The 22,173-nt window shown below is 40.3% G+C and overlaps 1 protein-coding gene and 1 pseudogene across 1 annotated transcript; one reads left to right on the forward strand and one right to left on the reverse strand.

The window, feature by feature from the left end:
- Positions 1 to 693, forward strand: LOC103353416 (phospholipid scramblase 1 pseudogene; annotated as a pseudogene).
- Positions 694 to 4,997: 4,304 nt separating this feature from the next.
- On the reverse strand, positions 4,998 to 17,783 carry lgals9l3 (lectin, galactoside-binding, soluble, 9 (galectin 9)-like 3). Its single transcript, XM_008276362.1, has 8 exons — positions 17,636 to 17,783; positions 13,178 to 13,266; positions 11,895 to 12,099; positions 11,143 to 11,262; positions 10,688 to 10,891; positions 9,965 to 10,053; positions 7,857 to 8,013; positions 4,998 to 6,529 (listed from the first exon to the last, which is right to left on the reverse strand). Exons 1-8 carry the CDS (start codon positions 17,669 to 17,671, stop codon positions 6,383 to 6,385), a joined length of 1,047 nt encoding a protein of 348 aa, XP_008274584.1. The 5' UTR covers positions 17,672 to 17,783; the 3' UTR covers positions 4,998 to 6,382.
- Positions 17,784 to 22,173: the final 4,390 nt, after the last annotated feature.

A 22,173-nucleotide genomic window follows, 5' to 3' on the forward strand; every position in this document is an offset into this window, starting at 1 on the left:
ATACTGATGCCTTCCCCTGATCGACCTGCAGGTTGTCCACCGGGACTGGAGTACCTGATTCAGATCAACCAGATCTTAGTCCACCAGCGAGTCAATGTGGCTGAAATGGTTATTGGCTGGGAGATGAACAATGTTTACACAGTAAAGAATAGTCTTGGGCAGCAGGTGTTTGTGGCTACAGAGGAAAATGACATCTTCACCATGCAAGCGTGTGGGCCCTCTCGACCTTTCACCATTCATCTTCATGATAACATGGGACAGGAAGTGTTGACACTAATCCGCCCCCTAAATTGCACTTCGTGCTGCTTTCCCTGCTGCCTGCAAGAGCTGGAGGTTCAGAGCCCTCCTGGAAATCCCATAGGCTACGTGGAGCAGAATTGGCACCCCTTCCTGCCAAAGTTTACCATCCTAAATGACATGAGGACACCCCAGTTGAAGATCAAGGGGCCATGCTGTGACTGTAGGTGCATGTCTGACGTGATCTTTGAGGTGATGTCTTTGGATGAGTCAGCGGTGGTGGGGCAGATCAGTAAGCAGTGGGGTGGCTTCATGCAGGAAGGCTTCACAGATGCAGATAACTTTGGCATCTCATTTCCAATGGACCTGGATGTTAAGATAAAGGCTGTGATGATAGGAGCCTGCTTTCTAATTGATTTCATGTTTTTTGAGACTAATCCACAAAACAGTGAATAAATGATTTGTGACATACTGCCTGTGACATGCTAGCAGGTGATATTAATGGTGCTGTAGAAAATAAAATTCTTAGACCCTTACAACCAGTTATTGTGTTCATACATTACACCAAAAAGCACATTACATGGCACGGGATAGTGCTTAATTCAGGTGAATGAAAGGGTCTATTTATGATCCATCAATATCAACTTGTACTTACCAACATTACTGACAAAAAGCAATCAGTTTCGTAAGAATGTCCTTGTGAGAGTATCTCCATGGACGATCTTTTTAACTTGAGATTGTGCTGCTGCTCATGCATGGTCAGGTATGAACTGTTAACTTAGTAACACTTAAGATTTAACATACAGTATATCGTATATTACCAAAGTTTAGCTCAGACTTCTGTTTTTGTTTTCATCACCCATTCCACCCACCTGAGGTTCTCGATCTGTCAATCTGTACCCAGTCACCGGCAACAACACTCACTTCATCTGCTCCCCATTGACTAATCAGCTCCCCCATGTATACCTGGTTGCGGTGCAATCATATATGTAAACTATATCAATTAAACAAATTTAGCGTATGCTTTCTGCTAAACACTTGTCCTTGATCCCAATGGAAAAGTGCAGTGCTCACAGAATCCGACTACACTTGCATTCAGATATGTAATTGTTCAATTATTTATTCAATCTTTGTTTAAATCTCAAGGAATCATTGAGGGATGCCTTCATTCACAATGATGTTGAGTACAGCCAACAGAGTAGAAAGGCAACATTCAACCAGACAATACAGTTAAAAGCAGTCACATTTAGAAGAAATGTAGTTTGTGATCATGGATTTAAACTGAGCAACAGATACAGTCATACCAGGCTTCAATGTTAGCAGCAAAATGTTTCAAGTGTGTGAAGCAGAAAAGCTCAAAACAAGTTTTACTATTCCATGACCAGCATGCAGAATTTTCAGCATTAACCAATCACTTGAACGAGTTGAATGGTGATTGTGGTACCAATTTAACTAGCAAGTAAATGTATTGCTTTTGCTATTCAGTGCTTTAAGAATAAATAGCAGACAATGTATGCCTTGCCTTACTGCTAAGGATGGCCAGCCAGCTATTTTGTACAATGAACAGTGTTTAGAGCCACGCCATATGTCACTGTATATGTAAACGTTTACCGAACAACGCTCACGCCACATGGAAGTCCAACTCTCTCTCTGTCTTTTTTTTTTTTTTTTTTTAATCAGTTTTTTTAACCAACTTTCTAATTTGTTCACACTTCTCAGCTTGTCTCAGGTAAAACACATGACCTGCTGAACATTTTCTTATTGATAGACTCTACAATTTACGATGTTCCCAGAACATGCCCCAGGCTGAGGGGGATGCTGTTTGTGGCTGCGGTGCTCAGACCGGTATGCGACCAAAAATTACTTTAAAAAGAGTTAACTAGGAGAAACACTCCACAAATAAGATTAGATTGAAATGGGAGAAGGAAAGTGGACTTGTTATTACAGAAGATGACTGGTTGAATATGTGCTCTGTACAGTCTACTTCCACCAATTCAGGTGTATGGAGACAATTCTGTTGGCAAAATTTGACCAGATACTTTATAACGCCAAAGTTACAATCTATTCAGACTGGTGATAAGGGTAGAGGTCGATTCTGGAGGGGATGCGGAGAGCAGTTGGCAAATCATTTTCACATATTTTGGAGCTGCCCAGTCATCCAACCATACTGGCAGAGGATAACATGTATAATTCAGAAAATGTTTGGGGATGTAATTGACTGGTCTTTTCCTACAATTTATCTGGAAAATATTGATGCCAACTTGCTGGTGCAGGACAAATATTTGTTAAAGATCTTACTCGCTGTCAGCAAGAAAGCTGTAACATGTAAGTGGTTGCAGTCCGTCCCTCCTGCAGAGACTGAGTGGAGGAACTTGGTTGCAAATCTTCAAAGTATGGAGATAATTACCTTCTCACTAAATCTAAGAACTGACAAATTCTTGAGGTACTGGAAAAAATGGATTGTGTTTGTCATCATAAGGTGTGTTTTGTATATAGTGAGTCAATGTCTTATAATTCCAACAGTAAAGTATCGTGTGGCTGAATAGGTGACCAAATATCTGGTCTATTATGTTTTGTTGTTGTTTTGTTGTGTGAAAAATGGAAAATAAAAATGAAGTTTAAAAAAATAAATAAAAAGAGTTAACTAGGGCGTTCTAATGTCAGATTTGTCCAAGACGAAACCGAGTGATTTTTCCTCGTGCAGTCTTTTCTATGAGCGGAATAAACAGCGTCACTTTAAAGGCCGTGGTCTCGCGAGCAATTGTATTAACCCCCAAAGAGTAGATACTGATCAGAGAGTTATCTGTTCTTTACCTTAGTACTTGCCAGTAATTAACGTCGTATTAACCCCCTAAAGAGTAGAGACTGAGCAAGATAGTTAGCTGTAGTTGACCTTAGTACTCGCGAGTGCCTGACCCGGTGCAGGACTCTGCTGTGAAGGTGGAGACATGCGGTTGTGTGTATTTAAGACAATAAAAAAAAAAAAAATACTAATAATAAATGTGAAGGATGCGGCTAGGATTTAGGAATGGCGGCCCGCCACTCCTAAATGAATGTAGAGGAAACACTGTATCCTCACGTTTAGGCAGTGGGACAATGTGCACTGATTTCCAGACCTGAGAGACCAGTCTGGTCGAGATGGAAAGATTAAATAAATATGTAATTTGTTCAGCAGTGATTGGGGCACAAAGCTTTTAAAAGAATCGATCCAGTTTATATTCCCCAAGTGTATTCCTGGGATCCAGAGCTTGTGGCTCTGACAGCAGAGGGAGTGGAGGCCTGTAGAGGGAACTGGGAGCTTGAAGAACGGTGTACAGAGGGCACTCAAGGAGACTGCCTAATGCCAAGACAAGAACCTGAATACGTCATGTTGAACTGAGTCCCAGCAGCAGCGAAGTGTGAGATGAAAGTGTCAAATATTTTTTGACAGAGAATTTTGACGGATTTGTACAGGAGATGGAGATCAGTTCAATGTGATAGTATGCTTTTGCGTTTTCTTAAGGAGGATGTGCATTTATTTCTGAGCCTAAAAGCCAGCCAGTGGGCTGCTTTAACTGTATGACTTGCCAGTGCCCAGGCTTTGTCTCAAACCTAGGCCGTATCTGGATTTGAAAGTAATGGCTTTATCAGATTTTCCCAGAGTCACAGATGGGTTCACATGCAAATTTGAATTATGAATATTAAAATTTCTGTACATGAGTTAGAATGATTGATACGGGAGCTGTTAGTGATCAGTACCAGGATATGAAAGACAGGAGCAGACATTAAGGCTGGGGGACAGAGTGGGTTCTCACTGTCACACCTTCATGCTGTTAAAGTTTTGCAGGAATATAAAGTGAGTTCAGTGCGGCTAATTTACTCCCCCAATGTATCCCCCAATTCTGGACAAAGAAATGAGAGAGGAGCGAAGGAAGCCATCTATGTTTAAGTGGAACAGCCACATCAAAAAAGAGAAGGCAGGTCTACAACACCAATTATCCAATCCTTAATATGTAGTCTTGATATCGCTCCCCAGAAAGTTTTGCCATTATCATCTTGAGTCATCCCTCACTTAGCAGTTTCACAGTCATTCACACCTTCAGCCATGAGAATCTTGGGTGATAAAGAGGCCAATAGCCATGTGGGTTTGGTGTGACAATATACTAGTATACAATTGTGAACAAAAGTGCAAGTAAAGGCCATGTACATCATCGCAGTCTTGAGTTTCCAATGACTCCTACAACTCTTAATTTTCTGTGATGGAATGATTAAAACGTGCATTTGTGTCCCAAAGCACCTGCATTTTGGTTCTTTATTGGATTTATTATAGGTCTTCTAGAAAAATATTCTGACCTTTCCTCTAGCACCATCATGATTGGTTAGTATTTGTGGTTTTATAAAACATATGAACTAGTCGGACTGACATGGCATTGGGTACAGATAATCCTGTTCGTCTTGGGGTAACCTTCATCCAGTCAAAATGTTAGTTTTTCCAGTGCTTTGGTTTATGCAGCCTGAGCTGCAGTTTGTGGTTCGTTCTAACCACAACCAGCACATTAAACATATATTCATATTCAGTTCAAAGCCCCAAGGTGTGTTCCTTAAGTCTACAATCACACTGTGGACCAAAAGAACATGTTGTTTATTCCCAGGATATTTGCAGTGCATTGTAAGGCATTTAACAAATGTGTTTATAGCTACAGTTCTAAAAGTAGCTCTGAAGTTAATTTTTCTTACCTTTTATCTAATCAGGTTCTAGCAATAAATAATTCATCAACACATTTTTTATACGATATTTTAATTGTATGTTTCATAAAGCATTAATGATTACACATTTCAGAGGCAAGTTAGCACATTATTATCGACTCTTATACTGTACTGGTAACTGTTGACACTTCCTTTTTTTTTCACTTTGTTAGCAAAATCCAATCTGCTGTCCTATGAAATCCAAAAGTTACTATAAGTTGAAAAAATTTGATTTGCTGTTTTCGTGTACTTAGTTTTTCTCAATTGTCTTGTCTTGTTTCCTTGTATCTCAGTGATGATTGTGCAGTGTGAGTATATATGCATATAATAATGAGAATGATTATTTGTAATATGAGCAGGTGGTGAATATACAATATCCAATACATAGCCAAAGTAATCAATTTGCATGAAGTCATTAATAAATGCAATGAGTCATTCCATTAAAAAAAAATAAAAACCCTCAGAATCAGCTGTTTTTATATATATACACACAATGCATTTAGTATATTTGACAAAGCCATGCAAAATTTTATCTTCATACTATAAATATAGTTACAGGTCCATTAAGTATAGAGGACTGGATTGAAATCTTGCGCTTTAATTGGCATGACCACATTTTTGTGCCCTACATTACAAATTATTTTGACACAGACACAATCATGGCTAGAAGATCAGCCATATTTGAGTGCCAGACTGGTGTGCCGTGGAAGGGAATCAACCATGTAGATCCTGAGTCTGACCTTTACATGACCCCAGGGAGCATGACGGGGAACACAGTGTCCCCTGGTCTCAACGATACAGAGCACCAGTTGTTACAAGACAATACTGATAGAAATGTAGGTTCAAATGAGACCTTTTATCTGCTATAACTTGTTTTGACAAACTACTTATCCCACATGGTGATAGGACTCTTTAGGTTTTAACAAAAAAATCATAATTTTTTAAAAGATTAGCGGAAAAAAAGAACACATTCAGCAGACCGATGCTCGTTTCCATTGTTGTGTCATAGACATTAAACTGGTACAGTTTTGCTATTAAAACTATGATATAGTCCATGATACTAACATTTAAAGTGTGTATAAAAAAAAAAAACCATGCTGAACAAAAATGAGATTTTTACTTTTGACTGTGAAACCTGAAATGGGTTTTTATATTTATAACAGACTTCAAATGTGTTTTTGGCCCGGAAAATTGTATGTCTCTTCTGTGCTAGTAGTAGAATAGAGATAAACTTCCGCATAACTTAATTCAATATACTAGCGTTATTGTACACACAAACTAAGCTGATTCTGAGGGAATCAGATGGGAACCTTTTTTAACTTTGGTTGATGTTATATGGAACGACCCATAACTGTGTTCTGTAATGATTACAGTCGGGAAACCGCGTTGTAAGGCGTCACGAGCTATAGGTCTTGAATCTCTACACATTCACAGATGTCAGACTGACGTCCCCTTCAATCTCCAGGCTGGTAATGCTCTGGAGCTGATTGAAACGATGCTTGTAGTTGTGTGTCTGCATTCCATTGGCCACAATTCGAAAAGACTGACTCTCACAGCAGATGGTCAACTGAAAGAAATGAAGATCATTTTGCAATCAAACATTTGAAAACTGTTACTATCACTTGAGACACACACACAGGCTCTAATACATGTGTGACTTCTGTCCAGAAAGCAGTGTACCATAAAAGTTCTTTGCATAGAGTCATGAACAAAAGTCTACATACACTTTTAAAGATCAGGTATATCATGGCATGTCTTTTTAATGACACCAATAGTGTTTACTCTTCTATGATGGAATCTTTGAAACACAGGTCCCAAAAAAACCCTACATTTTGGTTCTTTCATAGATTTATTAGAGGTCTTCTAGAAAAATGTCATTATCTCCTGGGTCAAAAATATACATGCAGCAATGCCAATATTTTGTTAAAAGTCCCATGGCCATTTTCACCTCAACTAGGTGCTTTTGATATCCGTCCACAAGCTTCTGGCAAGCTTTTGGTTGTATCTTTGACCACTCCTCTTGACTGAAACGGTGCAATTCAACATCCATTGTAGCGTTTGCAGCTGAGACCAATTAGTGGACCCTATTTAACCCTATTCAGGACTTTCATGTTGCCATACATAAAAGGTCTTTTGGGGGTCCATTGGACCCCAAGAAAGAATATGTGCAAAATATTTGTTGGTATTCATTATAGACTTTTATACTATGTTAAATTGTTTTCTGATAAGTTGACGTATTTTTGGTTCCAAATGCATGACAAATGTCTCTGTTTTTGTACTTAAAAAACAATCTTCAAAAAAAACAACACAAAAAAACAATACCTGTCACCTAAACCAAATGGCCTGGGGTCCAAATATCCTGAATAGGATTAAATTAGCTCACAGAAGTCAACAGCTGTATTTAATTGTAAACACTCACAAGAAGTTAGGAGGTCAAGCCACTAAAAAATGTGATTAACACAGCTTCTATAATACTAAAACTGATCATTCAAGTTGCTGTATGTGTATGTTCGATCCAGCACACTTTGTAAATTTTTAGAAGACATATACTGATCGATAAAAAAAAATCTAAATTCATGTTTTTTGTGACAAAGATGCATGTGTCTCTAAGATTCCATCATAGAAAATCAAGTTATTAAAATAAATAAATAAACTCCAGACTGCTATGACATATATGGTCTTTACAAGTGTAAGTAAACTTTTGTTGATGACTGCACCTCAACAACCATACAATCAATTCACTCCAAACTTGATGGATGTATTGGTGGGGAAATGCAGTGTCAGATTGAAAGAAATGTATATACTTGAGACATACAAAGTATGTTTTTGGAGCCCAGTGCCTATTGTCAGTGTTACTCAACCTTCAGCTGGTCAATGTGTGCAGTCAGGCGTACCGTGAAAGGTTGTCCCCGGTAGAAGGGCATCCCTCCACCACGCTCTTCAGAGCCCCATTTGTCCCACGTCTTGGTGTTTCGAACCACAGCATTGTCATTGAAACGGGGATTGTAATGCAGAGCAATACCAGACTGATGACTAAGATTCACATGGAACCTGGAAGGAAACACAACATGGCACAACATGAGTGTCACGCCCACTGCCGCCAGGGCCAGTCCTCTCTCTCTTCCTCCCTCTCCTCCTTCCTTGCTCTCCCTTTCCCTCTCTATTTAGGTGGGCCTGAGCTGGTGCAGTGACTGAAGAGGACGGGCAGGTGATCCCAATCTGCTGATGACGCAGGCGTGTGTTGGCTGCAGCTGTGCCTCGTCCACAGACCAGCATTTAAGCCGCGCTTAGTCCATAACTCGTTGCTGGACTGTAAACAGTCCTCAGTCAGTTCTGACTCGATTGTTTATTCTCAGCTCCTTTCTTGTCGGTTGCAAGCTAATTGTGTCTCTTTCCGTCTGCAGCCCGGATCATCTGCCACCATCACCAAGCCACTCCGTCAGCCGGCAACTCCTGCCACAAGGAAACGGATTCTCCCCCACCTACCTGCCACCTGTCCCTTCTCTTCAGCTCGTCCATTCTGTCACCACTCCTCAGCTACAGCTCCATCCATCCACCGGCACCAGCTCCGCTCGCTTTCCTCTCCCTGGTTACCCCGGCGTCCGCCTCCCAGACTCCTTTACCAAGTAGTCTCATTTGTTCAGCCTGACCACTAGTAGGCATAGTTTGCCCTGCCAGCAATATTTTGAGTTTGTACATTATTCCTGTGTGTGTATAAATAAACCCTTTGTTTTATCAACCTGCCTGCTTGCCGTGTTCTGTTGCCTCGCACTTGAGTCTCTGGATCAGTCTGTAACAATGAGGGTGTCTTGCATGACTGCTTTTTTTAAAGGTAAGTTATTCACAGGACTGTCTCACTTTTACAGATGCAGAATATTTTAGTCCCTCAGTCCTTGTACAATGCCTGCAAAGACCGTGCAGGGCATTTTTCTTGTACAATTTTCCCTTCAAACCTAGGACCTAGCTGTGTGGCAACAATGTTCACCAATGTGCGACTGTGCTGCTTCAAATTCTAACCAGTACTCATAACTATGTATCTAGTGCATCTCCTTTATTTTTCCCAGTTGTGTCCCCTCATTTGCCCCCTTCAGCTCATGGTTTAACCACCCTGAAGTCTGTTTTCTCCAAACTTGGCCTTCATTTTTGAAAGAAAATGGCTTGACCTGGAAATCGTCAGCATAACACTAATCATCTCATGCTCCACTACTTTCATCTTAACGTCTTCTGTGCCAAACTGATCCTCCTTCAGGGACACCTGATTTCGCCTTGCACACCATTCCTTACGGCAGCTCTTTCTTTCCTCACTTGGTCCACCTATATGAACATAAATGTCTCTGCCCTGGGCTGCAAGGTGTCTCTGTGGTTAGCACCACTGCCTCACAGCAAGAAGGTCGCCGGTTCGCGTCCCGGTGAGGACACCCAGGATCTTTCTGTGTGGAGTTTGCATGTTCTCCCCATGCAGCGTGGGTTCTCACCTCTCTGAGGTTAATTGGTGATTCTAAATTGTCCGTAGGTGTGACTGTCAGTGTGCTTGGTTGTCTGTCTCTAAGTGTAGCCCTGTGATAGACTGGTGACCTGTCCAGGGTGTCCACTGCCTTCGCCCTAAGTCAACTGGGATAGACTCCAGCCCCCCCGTGACCCCAGTGAGGATTAAGCGGCGTATAACAGGGGTTTGCTTACTTTCGGTCTGCAACAATGTTTGTCAGTGGTACATGTCTAACATCCCCATGAATGTAGGACTAAAGGTTTCCCAGCATAAAATCACACTGTGACAAGCTAGTTAGCATTACTCATTTCTCCTGTCAGTAGTTTTAATGTTGTGAATGATCATGCACATTCCCCCTTACTAAACAGTCAGATGCATTTCACTGATAGTGTGGTCATGCTTGAGAATACCTTTTTTTTTAAACCACTCTACAAATTGTCCTCAATCTTGAGGTGTAAGCTTATATTTAATTTCTATAGTGCTGGTTTCAAAGTGAAACTGATAATTCGATCAGACCTTGTAGCATTGGGGTGAACAGTCCCTTGGATTGTAATGGTTCTGCCAGGCCTGAGTCCACCACTGATGAAGTTTCTGTATGGAACAGCCTGTACAGAGATGGGATAGAAAAATGCATTTAATAAATACATTGAAAAGCCATTCCTGTAGCATTTAGAGACCAAAGACCATAAACTGCTGCTCTTCTGTCACTTTATTCAGTGACACAGTTTGCCTTTGAAAAAGGAAATCAAATGTACTTGCTATGACATCACCACACTGGAAGGTGGATTGAATGTCGGTACAGACGAGCCAGACTTGGACGGATTTGCCTGTGATTGCCGTCCAATGCAAGCTGGTTAGACTTCTGTCAGACTTGGTACCAACTCACTTTTGATGTTATGATGATGTAGACAATGACAACATAGTGAGATGCAACTTTTCAAGCCAAACGTTGCAGTTGCTCTGCTTTTTTTTTGTTTTGTTTTATCTGGGAACACTTTTCTCCCACAATGGACAAAGGAATTTGGAGACTTTCACAGCTGGAAATAATTTTAACAACCGTGTGTGGTGGTGACAAAGAAACAGAAAAATCTTGAAGACCAAACAAAGTTGCTAAAGTTTAAGATACTGATCTACGATGCTTTTTTGAATGTCTGGGAACTAACACTGTTACTCAGCTAATAGGGTTGTGGCTGTGTAAAGTGTCTTTAGAACTATTGTTTTAGCCTGTCTGATGCTCACAGGCATTGCAGGAGGAAATCCGGGCTGTGCAGGGAATCCAGGCTGCCCAGGGAATCCAGGCTGCGCAGGGAATCCGGGCTGACCAGGGAATCCAGGCTGACCAGGGAATCCAGGCTGCGAGGGAAATGCTGGACAAGAAGGGAAGGCACCTTGGGTGGGGTAGGCTACTTGTGAAGGAAATGCAGGCTGAGCAGGGAATGCCGGCTGTGCAGGGAATTAAAAACAAAAAACACTGAATCTCATAGACATTTCTTTCTGTCTGCTCATGTATTATACATGTTAACTCATTTCTGATGGTCAAGAATATTTGTAATTTGACCACTGACATACAGTATATGAAACACAACAAATGCCATACTGTGCTGTTCTTACATTTATTTTAGTTGCTACAATTAATGTAATGAACAAAGTATGGAAGTTGCTATGTTAGATGCTGTGTGATGATGCTTCCTTACCGCAGCATTCTGGAAGGCAATGGAGGTAATCTCCACTTTCCCGGCTACTACGATGGTGTCCACCTGCTGAAATGGGATGCGGTGTCTGTACTCCATGAAGTGGATGCCGTTGACGGTCAGCTGGCAAGAACAAAGACACAATTATATTTGTGTCTCTTTTTTCGAAGGGCAGAAAAATATTTTTGCAGACAAATAATAGCTTTTGGAGGAGTTGTAAAAAGTATCAGAATAACCTTCCTAGTATAATTTGTCGAGCAATGTTAGCTTTTACTGTTTCACAGAGATAAATTATTTCCTATCTGAAAGAATGTGCAAGGTTGAGAAATAGTCAATGTGCTGTCTCTAAAGACACTGACATACCAGCTTACTAAACATCTGCTGTATTAAAGACATTGTTTTCCTTCTCTTGTTAATCATTCCACTCACTCCTTCATTTGACTGTGTATGTAAGTCCATCTATAGATTCTGAACTCAATTTAGACAAAAATTGTGAAATAGAAAAGTTTTGACTTAACGCTCTGGCTAACAGAAATTGCCACAAGTGTTTTAGATATTACTCGCAGGAAAAACAATAAAGAAACAACTCTTTAAATGAACTTCTGCTCACTTAAAAGAGACACATAAAAGTAATTCCTTTTTTTTTTTTTTTTTTTTTTTAAAAAGGAATTGGAAATGTAGTGAAATAAAACCTGCTTGCGTTAAAATTCTAGACCTGTCATTTTTAAATTGTCAGACAAGTTGGCCTTACAGACCTGGTAGGATTCCCGGGAGACAGTGACAAGCAAGCTGAAGGGAGATCCAGCAGGAAATGGAGAGTTGTGCTTCCTGTCTTCGGAGCCCCAGCTGCCATACTGGAAGGTGTTGGTGACCACATAAGGGTGGCTGTCATAGCGCGGGTTAATGTGGAGAGCAACATCTGCACCGGTCCTTGAACCACACTGTAAATTCACATGGAACCTGCAGAAAAACAACAGTCATCAAATAATGATGTGCAAAACACTGTCCTCATTTGACTTTTTATAGAGGAAATTGTGTAAAAATGGCCAAGATGTAGCTTAATGACTTTGTTTTTTGTTTTGGAAAAAATAATCATCTCAGAAGCCCTCTGGAGTTTCACTACTGCCCACACCGGTTGCAAATGACATCAGTAGGGTAAGATAACAGCAGCTATGTCTCAGATATTTTGGCTTCACTTTTGTACAGTTGAGGGATATACACTTTATAATAAAAGCACATGAAGAGTACATGTCGTTGTTCACATACAGATGAAACTGAAAAAATGCCATGTGCTGATGAAGATCATGTGATACGGTCCAGAGCAGCTGAGAAGATTTAGATTCTGCATACGTTTTTGAAGGAAGTGAATACATTCACTGTGGTATACCTCAAGGTTACACGCCACCATTTTGAGGATGGATACTAAATGTTGTTAGCTATACCATGTCGAACTCAACAGGGTAATTTTAATGCGTTTGAGTCTGTCTCCAGTTTTTCATTAAATTCCTTAAAACTTATGTCTGCGTATCAAAGTTATACATTAAACATTTTTTCCCACAAAAATATTCCTTTCCTGCCTTGAAACAGCTTAGATTAAACTCTACAATTTTGTTTTCTCTCGAATGTGCGGCTCTATCAAGTCTCCACATTGATTACATTTTATTTTATTTTATTTTATTTATTTATTTATTTTTTTGTCACAACCTGTCTGCCATCTCTGGACTTAGGTCCTATTTTCAGAACCTTTTGGGACATAAAATCTTAGAATGTAATGAAATTACTAAGAACAAAAGCATAGAGATAGTATTGGTCGTAATAAGTAGGAGAGGGTATGGTCGTATTCCACTGTACACCTTTGAAACAAGCTATACACTGTAGTACACTGTGTATAGTGAGAGTGAAGCTAAGACTACAATCAAATTTTCTTTAGTTGGATCACGAAGTTCAGAAAAGCATGTTTTATAAAATGTTATATTTTATAGCCCTTTCACAAATGTTGTCAGTAAAGGCTTAGAAATAAAGAACCGAGTAGTCTAACCTGTCTGCTCCAGGCAGGACTCGTCCGCTGATGCTAATAGACTTCCCCTCCTGCAGACCGCCATGGATTGATCCAGTGAAGGGGATTCTCTACAGGGGACAGAGTGTAACATGTAAGAAGCTTCTTTTCATTCTGTTAATGTTATAGTACACTGTTTGCACAATTATTAGCAAATTATACTCCTCAGAAGTCAATTCATTGTTGAACAAATGCAATGCTCTCAGCCAGCTCAAAATGTTTGTCAAGAGTACATACACTCAGTTGACATACTAAGCACACCTGTGAAATCTAATGCAATCCAATACAGCAGCTCTGCCATACATTGTACTTTCATAAATCCTTCAAGTTTTTGTTGACATTGTCAGAAAAAGGTTAATCCTCATAATAGGTGGTGTACAAATAATACTTTGTCCACCCCCTGAATATACATGGGTTTTTAAAAGTTGGACAAATTCGTAACACAAAATGATAAATAACATTTTTGGTCTTTCAAAAATGTTCAGTGACCAATACAACCACCTTTCTGTCAGTAAGTGCCTTGATCTTCATCTGTACACAAATAGGTTTCACTGAAGCAGCAGTCACATTACAAGGGAGGTAGTGTGCATGTACAGAATAGACAGACGCTGATCTACTGTGCAGATATGGAATGGATTCCTCGAAGCAGAGTCCAAGTGGACGAGAAAGTGATCTATTACCTAATTTGCTTCTTTGGTGTCTGCTGCTGTCAGTGTGCACTTCCACAAGGAAGTATAATTAAGGTTTAGTGATCCAGTCTCTGGCACATCAACCTGCTCCTTTGAGAGAGACTGTTGTTTTACCTTTCGATAAAACCTTGGAAATATCTTCTTATATATCTGTCTGAAATATCTGTCTTTAGGTGTTCCTTAGCCCAATCTTGAAGCCTCATTTGTGGTTGGTGGTGGTATACTGGACTGCATGACCATACATCATCATTACCATACACAAGTGCTTTTAAAAAAGTAACAAATAAGTAACACAAAATGACAACTGAATAATATTTTTGATCTTTCAAAAATAGTCCGTGATGAATACAGACACTCTGCAAACAGCCGTGCTGATAACAACACCTTTGATTGGTTTGTCACAAGTCCGTCTCTGACCCTCTGACAGTGGTGAAGAAACACTCAGATCTGGTTCTTCAGTAAAAGTAACAATATCATAGTGTGGGGATACCTTCACAAGTAATAGTCAGTCAATCAAATTTTTACTTAAGTAAAAGTACAAAAGTTTTCACACCAAAATATACCTAAAGTACCATATAAAACAACTGGTGAGTTGTGCTGCAGCTACTGACTATATTAACCATATGCACAAACATGTGTGATTCCCAGATGGCGGTGCCTCAGCCTCTGCCTAGTTGTACCTGCTGCCAGCCCAGCTCCAGCATTTCATCAGCCTTCACTAGCTCTGGCTCATCTTGCTGTACCCCGATTCCCTAAACCTGTCTGCCCCTGTATTTTAGTTTCCTCATCCCCATGAGTATATCCATTTTGTTAGTATAGCTTTAGTTTATTCATATTAGTTTTCCTTAGATTCCTATTCTGTTGTTAGTTCTTCTTGGGTTTTTGTAGTTAAACTCCTTTTTTTAATTAGGTTTGGACTCCAGTTCTGTATTCCCCTAAGCCTAGCTTCCCCTTTCTGTATTAGTCTGTGTTACTTTCTTTGTTAATAAAAAACCTTTTGTGTGTTCTCCACCTGCTCTTGTGTCCAAACCTGAGTTCCAGCACCAGTCGTGACAGAAAGACCTAATCAACCTTGGACCATGGTGTAGTTTGGCCATCACAAGAGCCTTTCAGACAACTAACAACATTCCAGAAGATATCACCAGATCACCGTGCTCTCTGTGGATGTTATCGGAGATGGGAGGCAGCAGAGACAGTGGTGAGAGAGGAAACAGAAGCGGGGATGCCAATCAGGCCAACTAGCTGGGCTAAGGAAGCTGCCACATCGACCTTGTCTTCCTTCTTTTTCCTGACCTACAAGCCCTGTCAATTCTCTGCAGACCCATCAACTTAGCATGAGAGCTAACTGTGATGACTATTACCACTGTTTACATCCCTCCTGATGCTAATGTTAGCACTGCTCTTACCCATACACTGGCTATTGTGAACGAACAGCAGCGCAAACATTCTGATGGAATGCACGTCAGTAGGGACTTGATTAATCGAGTGTGCTTAAGCACAGTAGTCCCCAGCTTCTTTCAATATGTGAATTGTGCAACCAGGGGGAACTGCAACAGACCTGCTGCCTCCACCAGCCTCTAACACCCACACCCTACTCTGCAGTAACACACGGTGAGGTGTGCTGAAATCAGTCTGCCCAAGGAAGGCTGCTGGACATGATGGGTACCAAGCAAGGTGCTGCAAGTCTGTGCGAAGCAGTTGGCAAGGGTCTTCACAAAGATTTTTTAACACCTCCCTGACACAGGCCATCATTGCACCCTGTCTAAAATCAGCTACTCTTATGCCAGTACCAAAGCAGACAGCTGCTGATAAGGACCTGAACAATTACAGACCAGTTGCACTCACTGAAATCATTGTGAAGTGCTTTGAGAAACGGGGCTCACATCTCATCAAAGCCAGCCTGCTGCTAATTACAACGCACTTCAGAGCAATATTGCAATCTTGACTGATCTTATTCGTATTTAGTTTTTATTTTTTTATCTTTTTGTCACTTTTTAAGACAGCCATTGCTGATTGTGGTGTACGCATGAGTGGGTGTCCACGTTTTCACGCTCTAAGGGAGTTGCACTTCTTGTTTCGCTTTGAGTTTTTGGCATACAATGACAGTAAATGCTTTCTGATTCTGATTTCACACTGACAGTGTCTGTTTTGTTCTTCACAGTTGACTAGAGTAACAAAAGTTCCCTGTTTCAAGGTAAAGTGAGAAATTCTAATGTAACATGCAAAAATGTAGTTTATCTAGTCGAAGCGATAACAACGACTAAACGACGTGTGACAAACACCCTTATTAAATAACATCACACATCATTTAACAAGCAAACAGCATGCTCAGGTATTTATATAAACAGATCACACGGCAGTGGCGTAAAGCAACTCGGTGCATTTAATCAAGCTCTTTACTTGATGGTACTGAAGTATTTCCACTTCCTGCCATTTCTAACTTCTACTCCACAACAGCTCAGAGGCAAATATTTTACTTTCTATTTTGCATTTATCTGATAACTTAAATTACTATTTTCTGTGCATATTCAAAATAATAATACAAAAAATATAAACAACAAATAATTATGTAGTCAATTATTGATGGAATGCCCCGCAGTGATGTCTTATTAGATTATAACTTTATTTATCCCCACAGAGAAAATTCACAAGGTGCCTAGTTGTAACTGATGTTCATACTGAAGTAAAAACCTGAATGCAGGACTTTTACCTTAAACAGACCAGTTGTACACGGTGGTATAATTACTTTAGTACATGATCTGAGCACTTTTTCCATCACTGTCAGAGTGAAGTGGAATACACCCGTACAACCCATAAGACAAACACAACAAGTCATGGTCAAATCAGAGTAAAGTAAGGATGAAACAATGAAAACTAAAAGATACACCACGATTAAAGATAAGATAAGAGTGTCTGAGATGTCAACAACAGGAAGTGAGTCTTCAGCAGTGACTTAAAATGTTGTTAAATGACACTGTTCAGAGATTAGGAGCATCTCCTCTGTTTATCGTCGAGCAGCGCCTGGTTGGTCAACCCCAGAAGTCTAACTGGACAGTTAAGTTCTCATATCTCTACAAAAGAAGGAGGAGTCGACGAACGGTGCTAAAGTGCCTGGAACGGCTGAAACCCAGGCGGGGTCAGCGTCCCGAATTCACCTCCTCAGCTCTACGTGGTGATCGAGTGTTGAGCAACGAGGAGCGCGTGGGAAGGCTGAAACGCGCGCTCGTTCCAGCCTCGTGCCCGCGGAGCACCATTCGTGCACGTGAAGCAACACTACTGCTGCCTCGCGCGGACGGTTTGGCGCTCGCGAATATTGCGCTCCTGTCTATGCAGGCGCATGGTTCTCTGCGCTGTTTTACTTTGAAAAAAAAAGTTTTACTTCGCTTTGCTGGTCAATGATTAATGAGGCAGCGGCCAGCCTGCTGCTGGGTCACGGCTCTGCCACTCTACCAACGTCACTTCTGATAATTAAGAGTCCGCACGTAAGGCTGATAGGAGAGCTGTTTGCTGAAGTGAGCATTAGACGACTTAAGGACAGGGCATCAGGATACAGTTAACACACAACACGACCTTCTGAAACAGCCAATCAGCAGAGAAGCCTCAGATTGTCAGAATCAGCTCCGTGGTTCTGTCTGCATTCCGCTCCTGAGTGTAGGATTGGCGCAGAGTAGCGGCCCACCCAGCGCTCTGGAACGCAACACATCATTTCTCAGAAAATGCACGCAAAAATGTTCAAGTTATCGTTACTTACTGGGTTGTAAAAAGGTGACTGCTGACTGAAAGCCATGATCCTGAGCTGAGAGGTGTAGATTGCTGAGCTGCAGTGTCTGTGCGCTGGACTCCAACACGAAATGGAGAACTTTTACAACATCCTCCCTTACTCCACAGATAGGTTTCGATTCCAGTACAGTAGGCGGTGTTTAACCCTGAAAGGCAGCGAAAAGGATAGGAAACAAAATGGCAAACACAAAATAATGTTATTTTGCTCAAAACATGTCTTCAGTATAAAAATATAATGAAATTTACAGTACAAAAGGACATTTTGGCATAAATGAAAATTAAAGGTTGTAATTTAGTATGTGCATAGATTTATACTGTTTTTGATACTTTATTACTAAAGAGCTCACAATTAACTTTGTTGTTTTTGATTCACTGAAGTTACATAATACTTGTAAGGTTCTAATACAGATGGTATGTGAAGAATACATTATGTATACTTTGACTAAAATTATAAAGACAGAGTTGGGTAATGAATTGCGCACCTCAAGGACATTTTTAGGACTCTGAGATGTCATTTTCAGAAAAATAAATACAATTTAATGAAAGAATTTCACCTACAAGGTAGAAAACCTCACTGCAAAATGTCCAGGCTGCTGGACAAAACCCTCTTGCATTGTGTTTTTTTGTTTAACCAATCTTTAATGGAAAAATTTCCAGCACACAGACGTGTACAACAGGACACAGTGCTAAGCCAGGACCAGCAGCTTCCAACATGTTGTTTTTGTCTTCACTGAATTCCTGCAATGACTCATCTAGTAAAAGGAAAAAGAAGAAGAAATGTCTGTGCATGTGGCAAAAGTGAAAAAAGGAGGGGAAAAAAAGAAGAATTTACTAATTTAATTTTGCATCATTTCTGTGTAAAGAACCCAGTACATGATGTTTAAAGCTTTCTTGCCTTACATATTCCCACACTTACTCTATACATGAGCATGACACTGGGTGCGTGAGGTTAGTTTGTACACAGGTCTGTGGTTGGAAAAACCCCGAATGTCAAAAAAGGAAGCGAATCATGTGGTTTCTGTGAACGATTATCTACTTCACTAAGGACTATGAACATGAACGCTTTCCAAACAGGTCTAAGGTATTCAGTTCCTTTAGATGGTAATCTAAACTACTGCATAAGGTTTTCTGTGATTAGACAGCTAGGAAGTAAATAAACAAGAAAGGAAATATCATCATGTGTAATTGCATTTTGTAACATTGGGGGATATTCTACCCAATGACTACTTTTGTTTAATAATAATTTTTTTTGCATATATTGTCTTTACATATGTGCAATAGTTAGCTTATATTTACATATTGGCATGCAGGACTTTTATTAATAGAGTATATATTTCAATATTGTAGCTTTTCCTCACATTGGGTTTTTGAATGGTAACATCACTTCTGTGTCCACCAGCATATGACAGTTAAAGTCGTTGTATTTGTGAGGTTGATGAGTAACTTGTCATGTGACTCACACGACCGGACTTTACTGTCAGGTCACAGGGAATAACTTCAAAACTGCAGATAGGAAACAGCTATATATGGCAAACTATGGTGTGTGTGTGTGTGTGTGTGTGTGGTCCAGTTACCAGCGCAGTCAAGGATAAAGATAAAAGAAAATGACTCAACAGCAGGTAAAACGCTATATTCCACTGATGTTTTGCCAAAGTGACAAAGGCAAAGCAGTAACAGTAAGTGTGACACACCTTTTTAGGTCAGTGTCTGTATTTTCAGTTTTAAATACTTCTGCTCAAACACAGCAGAAGTTTTCTGTTCCCACTAGATTTCCTCTTCGTTTATTCCACACTGGACACAGTCTATATTCTATACATGCTTGTTCTAGTGCTTCAGCAAAGTTAAGCCTCACTTACACTCAGTCAAATATTACAAACCCAGGATACACTTTTAGTGCTGTAAACTTTTCTACAATCCTAATATTGATAACGTCCCTTATTTATATACGTTATTATACAAAAACAATATACATACGTATATTAAAAAGCAAAACAATTAGGGTAATTTAGAACAGGCTATTTGGACTGTAAATCACTGAGATGATTTAGTTTATTTAAGACTGTCAGTCTCAAAAACATGTGACAACTGATAATGACTTAAAAACATGTTATTGGACCTTGTGGGGAGAAGCCGGAGAACCCGGAGAGAACCCACGCTGCACAGGGAGAAGATCCTGGATGTCCTCACCAGGATGCAAATGCCAACTTTCTTGCTGCGAGGCAACAGTACTAACCACCGAGTCACCTTGGAAATGAAAACATGTTTTTTGAAATTTTGTAAAAATGTATTAAACATCCATCCATTATCTATACACTGCTTAATCCTCACTCGTGTCACGGGGGGCTGGAGTCTATCCCAGCTGACTTAGGGTGAAGGCAGGGGACACCCTGGACAGGTCACCAGTCTATCACAGGACTACACTTAGAGACAGACAACCAAGCACGCTCACATTCACACCTACGGACAATTTAGAATCACCAATTAACCTCAACATGTTTTTGGACTGTGTGGGAGGAAGCTGGAGAACCCGGAGAGAACCCACGCTGCACGGGGAGAACATGCAAACTCCACACAGAAAGATTCCGGTGCCCCCACCGGGACGCAAACTGGCGACCTTCTTGCTGCGAGGCAACAGTGCTACCAACTGCACCACCTTGCAGCCTTGTATTAAACATGAAAAAATGAAATCTCGCATTGACAAAAGCATTCAGATCCTTCGCTGTAGCTGATCCTGTTTGCTTTAATTACTCTTGAAATGTGTCTACATTTTCATTGGAGTCCAAATCCTAGAATGACCATCTTAGCAATACTCCATCAATCAGGTCTTTAAATGAAGTTGTTGGTCCAAATAGTGTTGCACATCCTCCACGATGCAAATGGGTCTGCATGCAGTGGTGATCCATTTAATAACTGCTATCAATTATTTGCTGGAAGCTGGCATGTTCATTATATTCTGCCAAACACTGTGAAGTGTGGTTTGTTGGATATTAACAGGGCTGGTGGTGTTAGATATGTGCTTGGTTTGCATGTGATAACGTAGGCTGGATGTACTCAGTCTACAGTAACTGCACACAGTTTTAGTTTGTCAAATGAGCTGTCTGGTAAAGTTCTGACATGCAAGTTCCCTTTGTTGAAACTAGAGGAAACTAATAGGGTAAAACAGAGCCTGCACTTTCCTTGTTCTCAATTGTTATGGAAGTTAGCAAACAACACTATGGTGTATTACCAGCAACTGGAATGGAGCATAGGTCAGGAAAACTATACATTCACTATTTCAAATGATACCTGATAAATGGCACTCGTTTTTAAACAGTGTTGAAGTGGGATTACATTAGTTTGTTATTATTGCTTTGACAACCCAAATAAAACATGCGTTCACTTTGTCATTATGGCGTATTGAGTGGAGGTTGGTGGTAAACTGGCAATTTCATTTAATATTCAAGCTCTAACATGACAAAGTATGCAAACAGTAATTGTATACTACAATACTGTCTCCACAATGACTGCATAACTAGGTTATATTATTGTGATCTGCATCATTGCTTAAACACTGATTCTATAAGAAAATAGAGCACAGTTAGAAGCATGACATCAGCTTTAATGTCTTCAATTGTTCAGGCCAGAAGCTTACAAAGTATCAACACATCCTGTACAAAACAATTTACAGATCACTCCCATCCCCCAGAAAAAGGAAAAACAAAAGTATACAAAAGGATAAAGAAAAAACACATACATCCACTAACAACACTTTCCACAGTATCTGCATAAATATGACTTAAGTACCAACTAAAATGCTTGAAACCCTAGCACAAACATGGACACTGTGAGTTAAATACAATCTCCAGCACGATAACATATTTAAATAATGCATTAGGTCACATTTGGATCGTGTTTGATTGCATTACACTGTTCTGGTGAAGCCCATTACATTCAGACACATTCAGTAAGTGAAGATTTTATTCCTGCCTGAGGAAATACAACACACGAACACAGTAGCCACATCCTGTTCACTAATATGACACAATGCAAGAGTGCACAGATAGAGACACTCACTTGTTTTCCTGCTGTAAAACAAAACGAAACAGTATTGTCCCCCAACTCACTGTTCTGCTGCCAGAAGTCAAAGTAAGACTGAGCAAATACAAGTTCACCGCTAGCTCTCCTTATATGTCAGTGCTGGAGGTATGAATTAGTGGTTTGCCCTTTGCCCCATTAATGATGCCTGATCATTTAAAACACAAAGCCAAAGCTGCGCTAAGAAACGGTATTTTAGGACCAGCTCGACATAAATGCCTACATTTGTATCAAGTATGATTGTAATACGAGATATCTCACTGCAGTGTCCCATCACTGTGGTGAAGAGCCTGCAAAAAGTCACCTGATGTTCATAACTGCAGGGGTCAGGGTGGACTATCTTGTTTAAAATACGGCAATAAATACAGAGTATTTTTCCATATTTTGGGGGATACACTTTTCTGAAGATCAGTTTGCCCAAATTACAAAAATGCA

Source organism: Stegastes partitus, unplaced genomic scaffold (genome assembly GCF_000690725.1).
Source record: "Stegastes partitus isolate 25-593 unplaced genomic scaffold, Stegastes_partitus-1.0.2 Scaffold70, whole genome shotgun sequence".
NCBI lineage: Eukaryota > Metazoa > Chordata > Actinopteri > Pomacentridae > Stegastes > Stegastes partitus.

Bases quoted from the DNA above. Each gene is read 5' to 3' on its own strand.
- lgals9l3 (XM_008276362.1), bottom strand. From the start codon at position 17,671: ATGGCTTTCAGTCAGCAGTCACCTTTTTACAACCCA. The intron at 11,263-11,894 runs GTCTGTAAGGCC...TGTTCTTGCCAG, and splicing joins TCTCCCGGGAATCCTACCAG to CTGACCGTCAACGGCATCCA. The intron at 10,054-10,687 runs GTGAGCATCAGA...ATCTCTGTACAG, and splicing joins GATTTCCTCCTGCAATGCCT to GCTGTTCCATACAGAAACTT.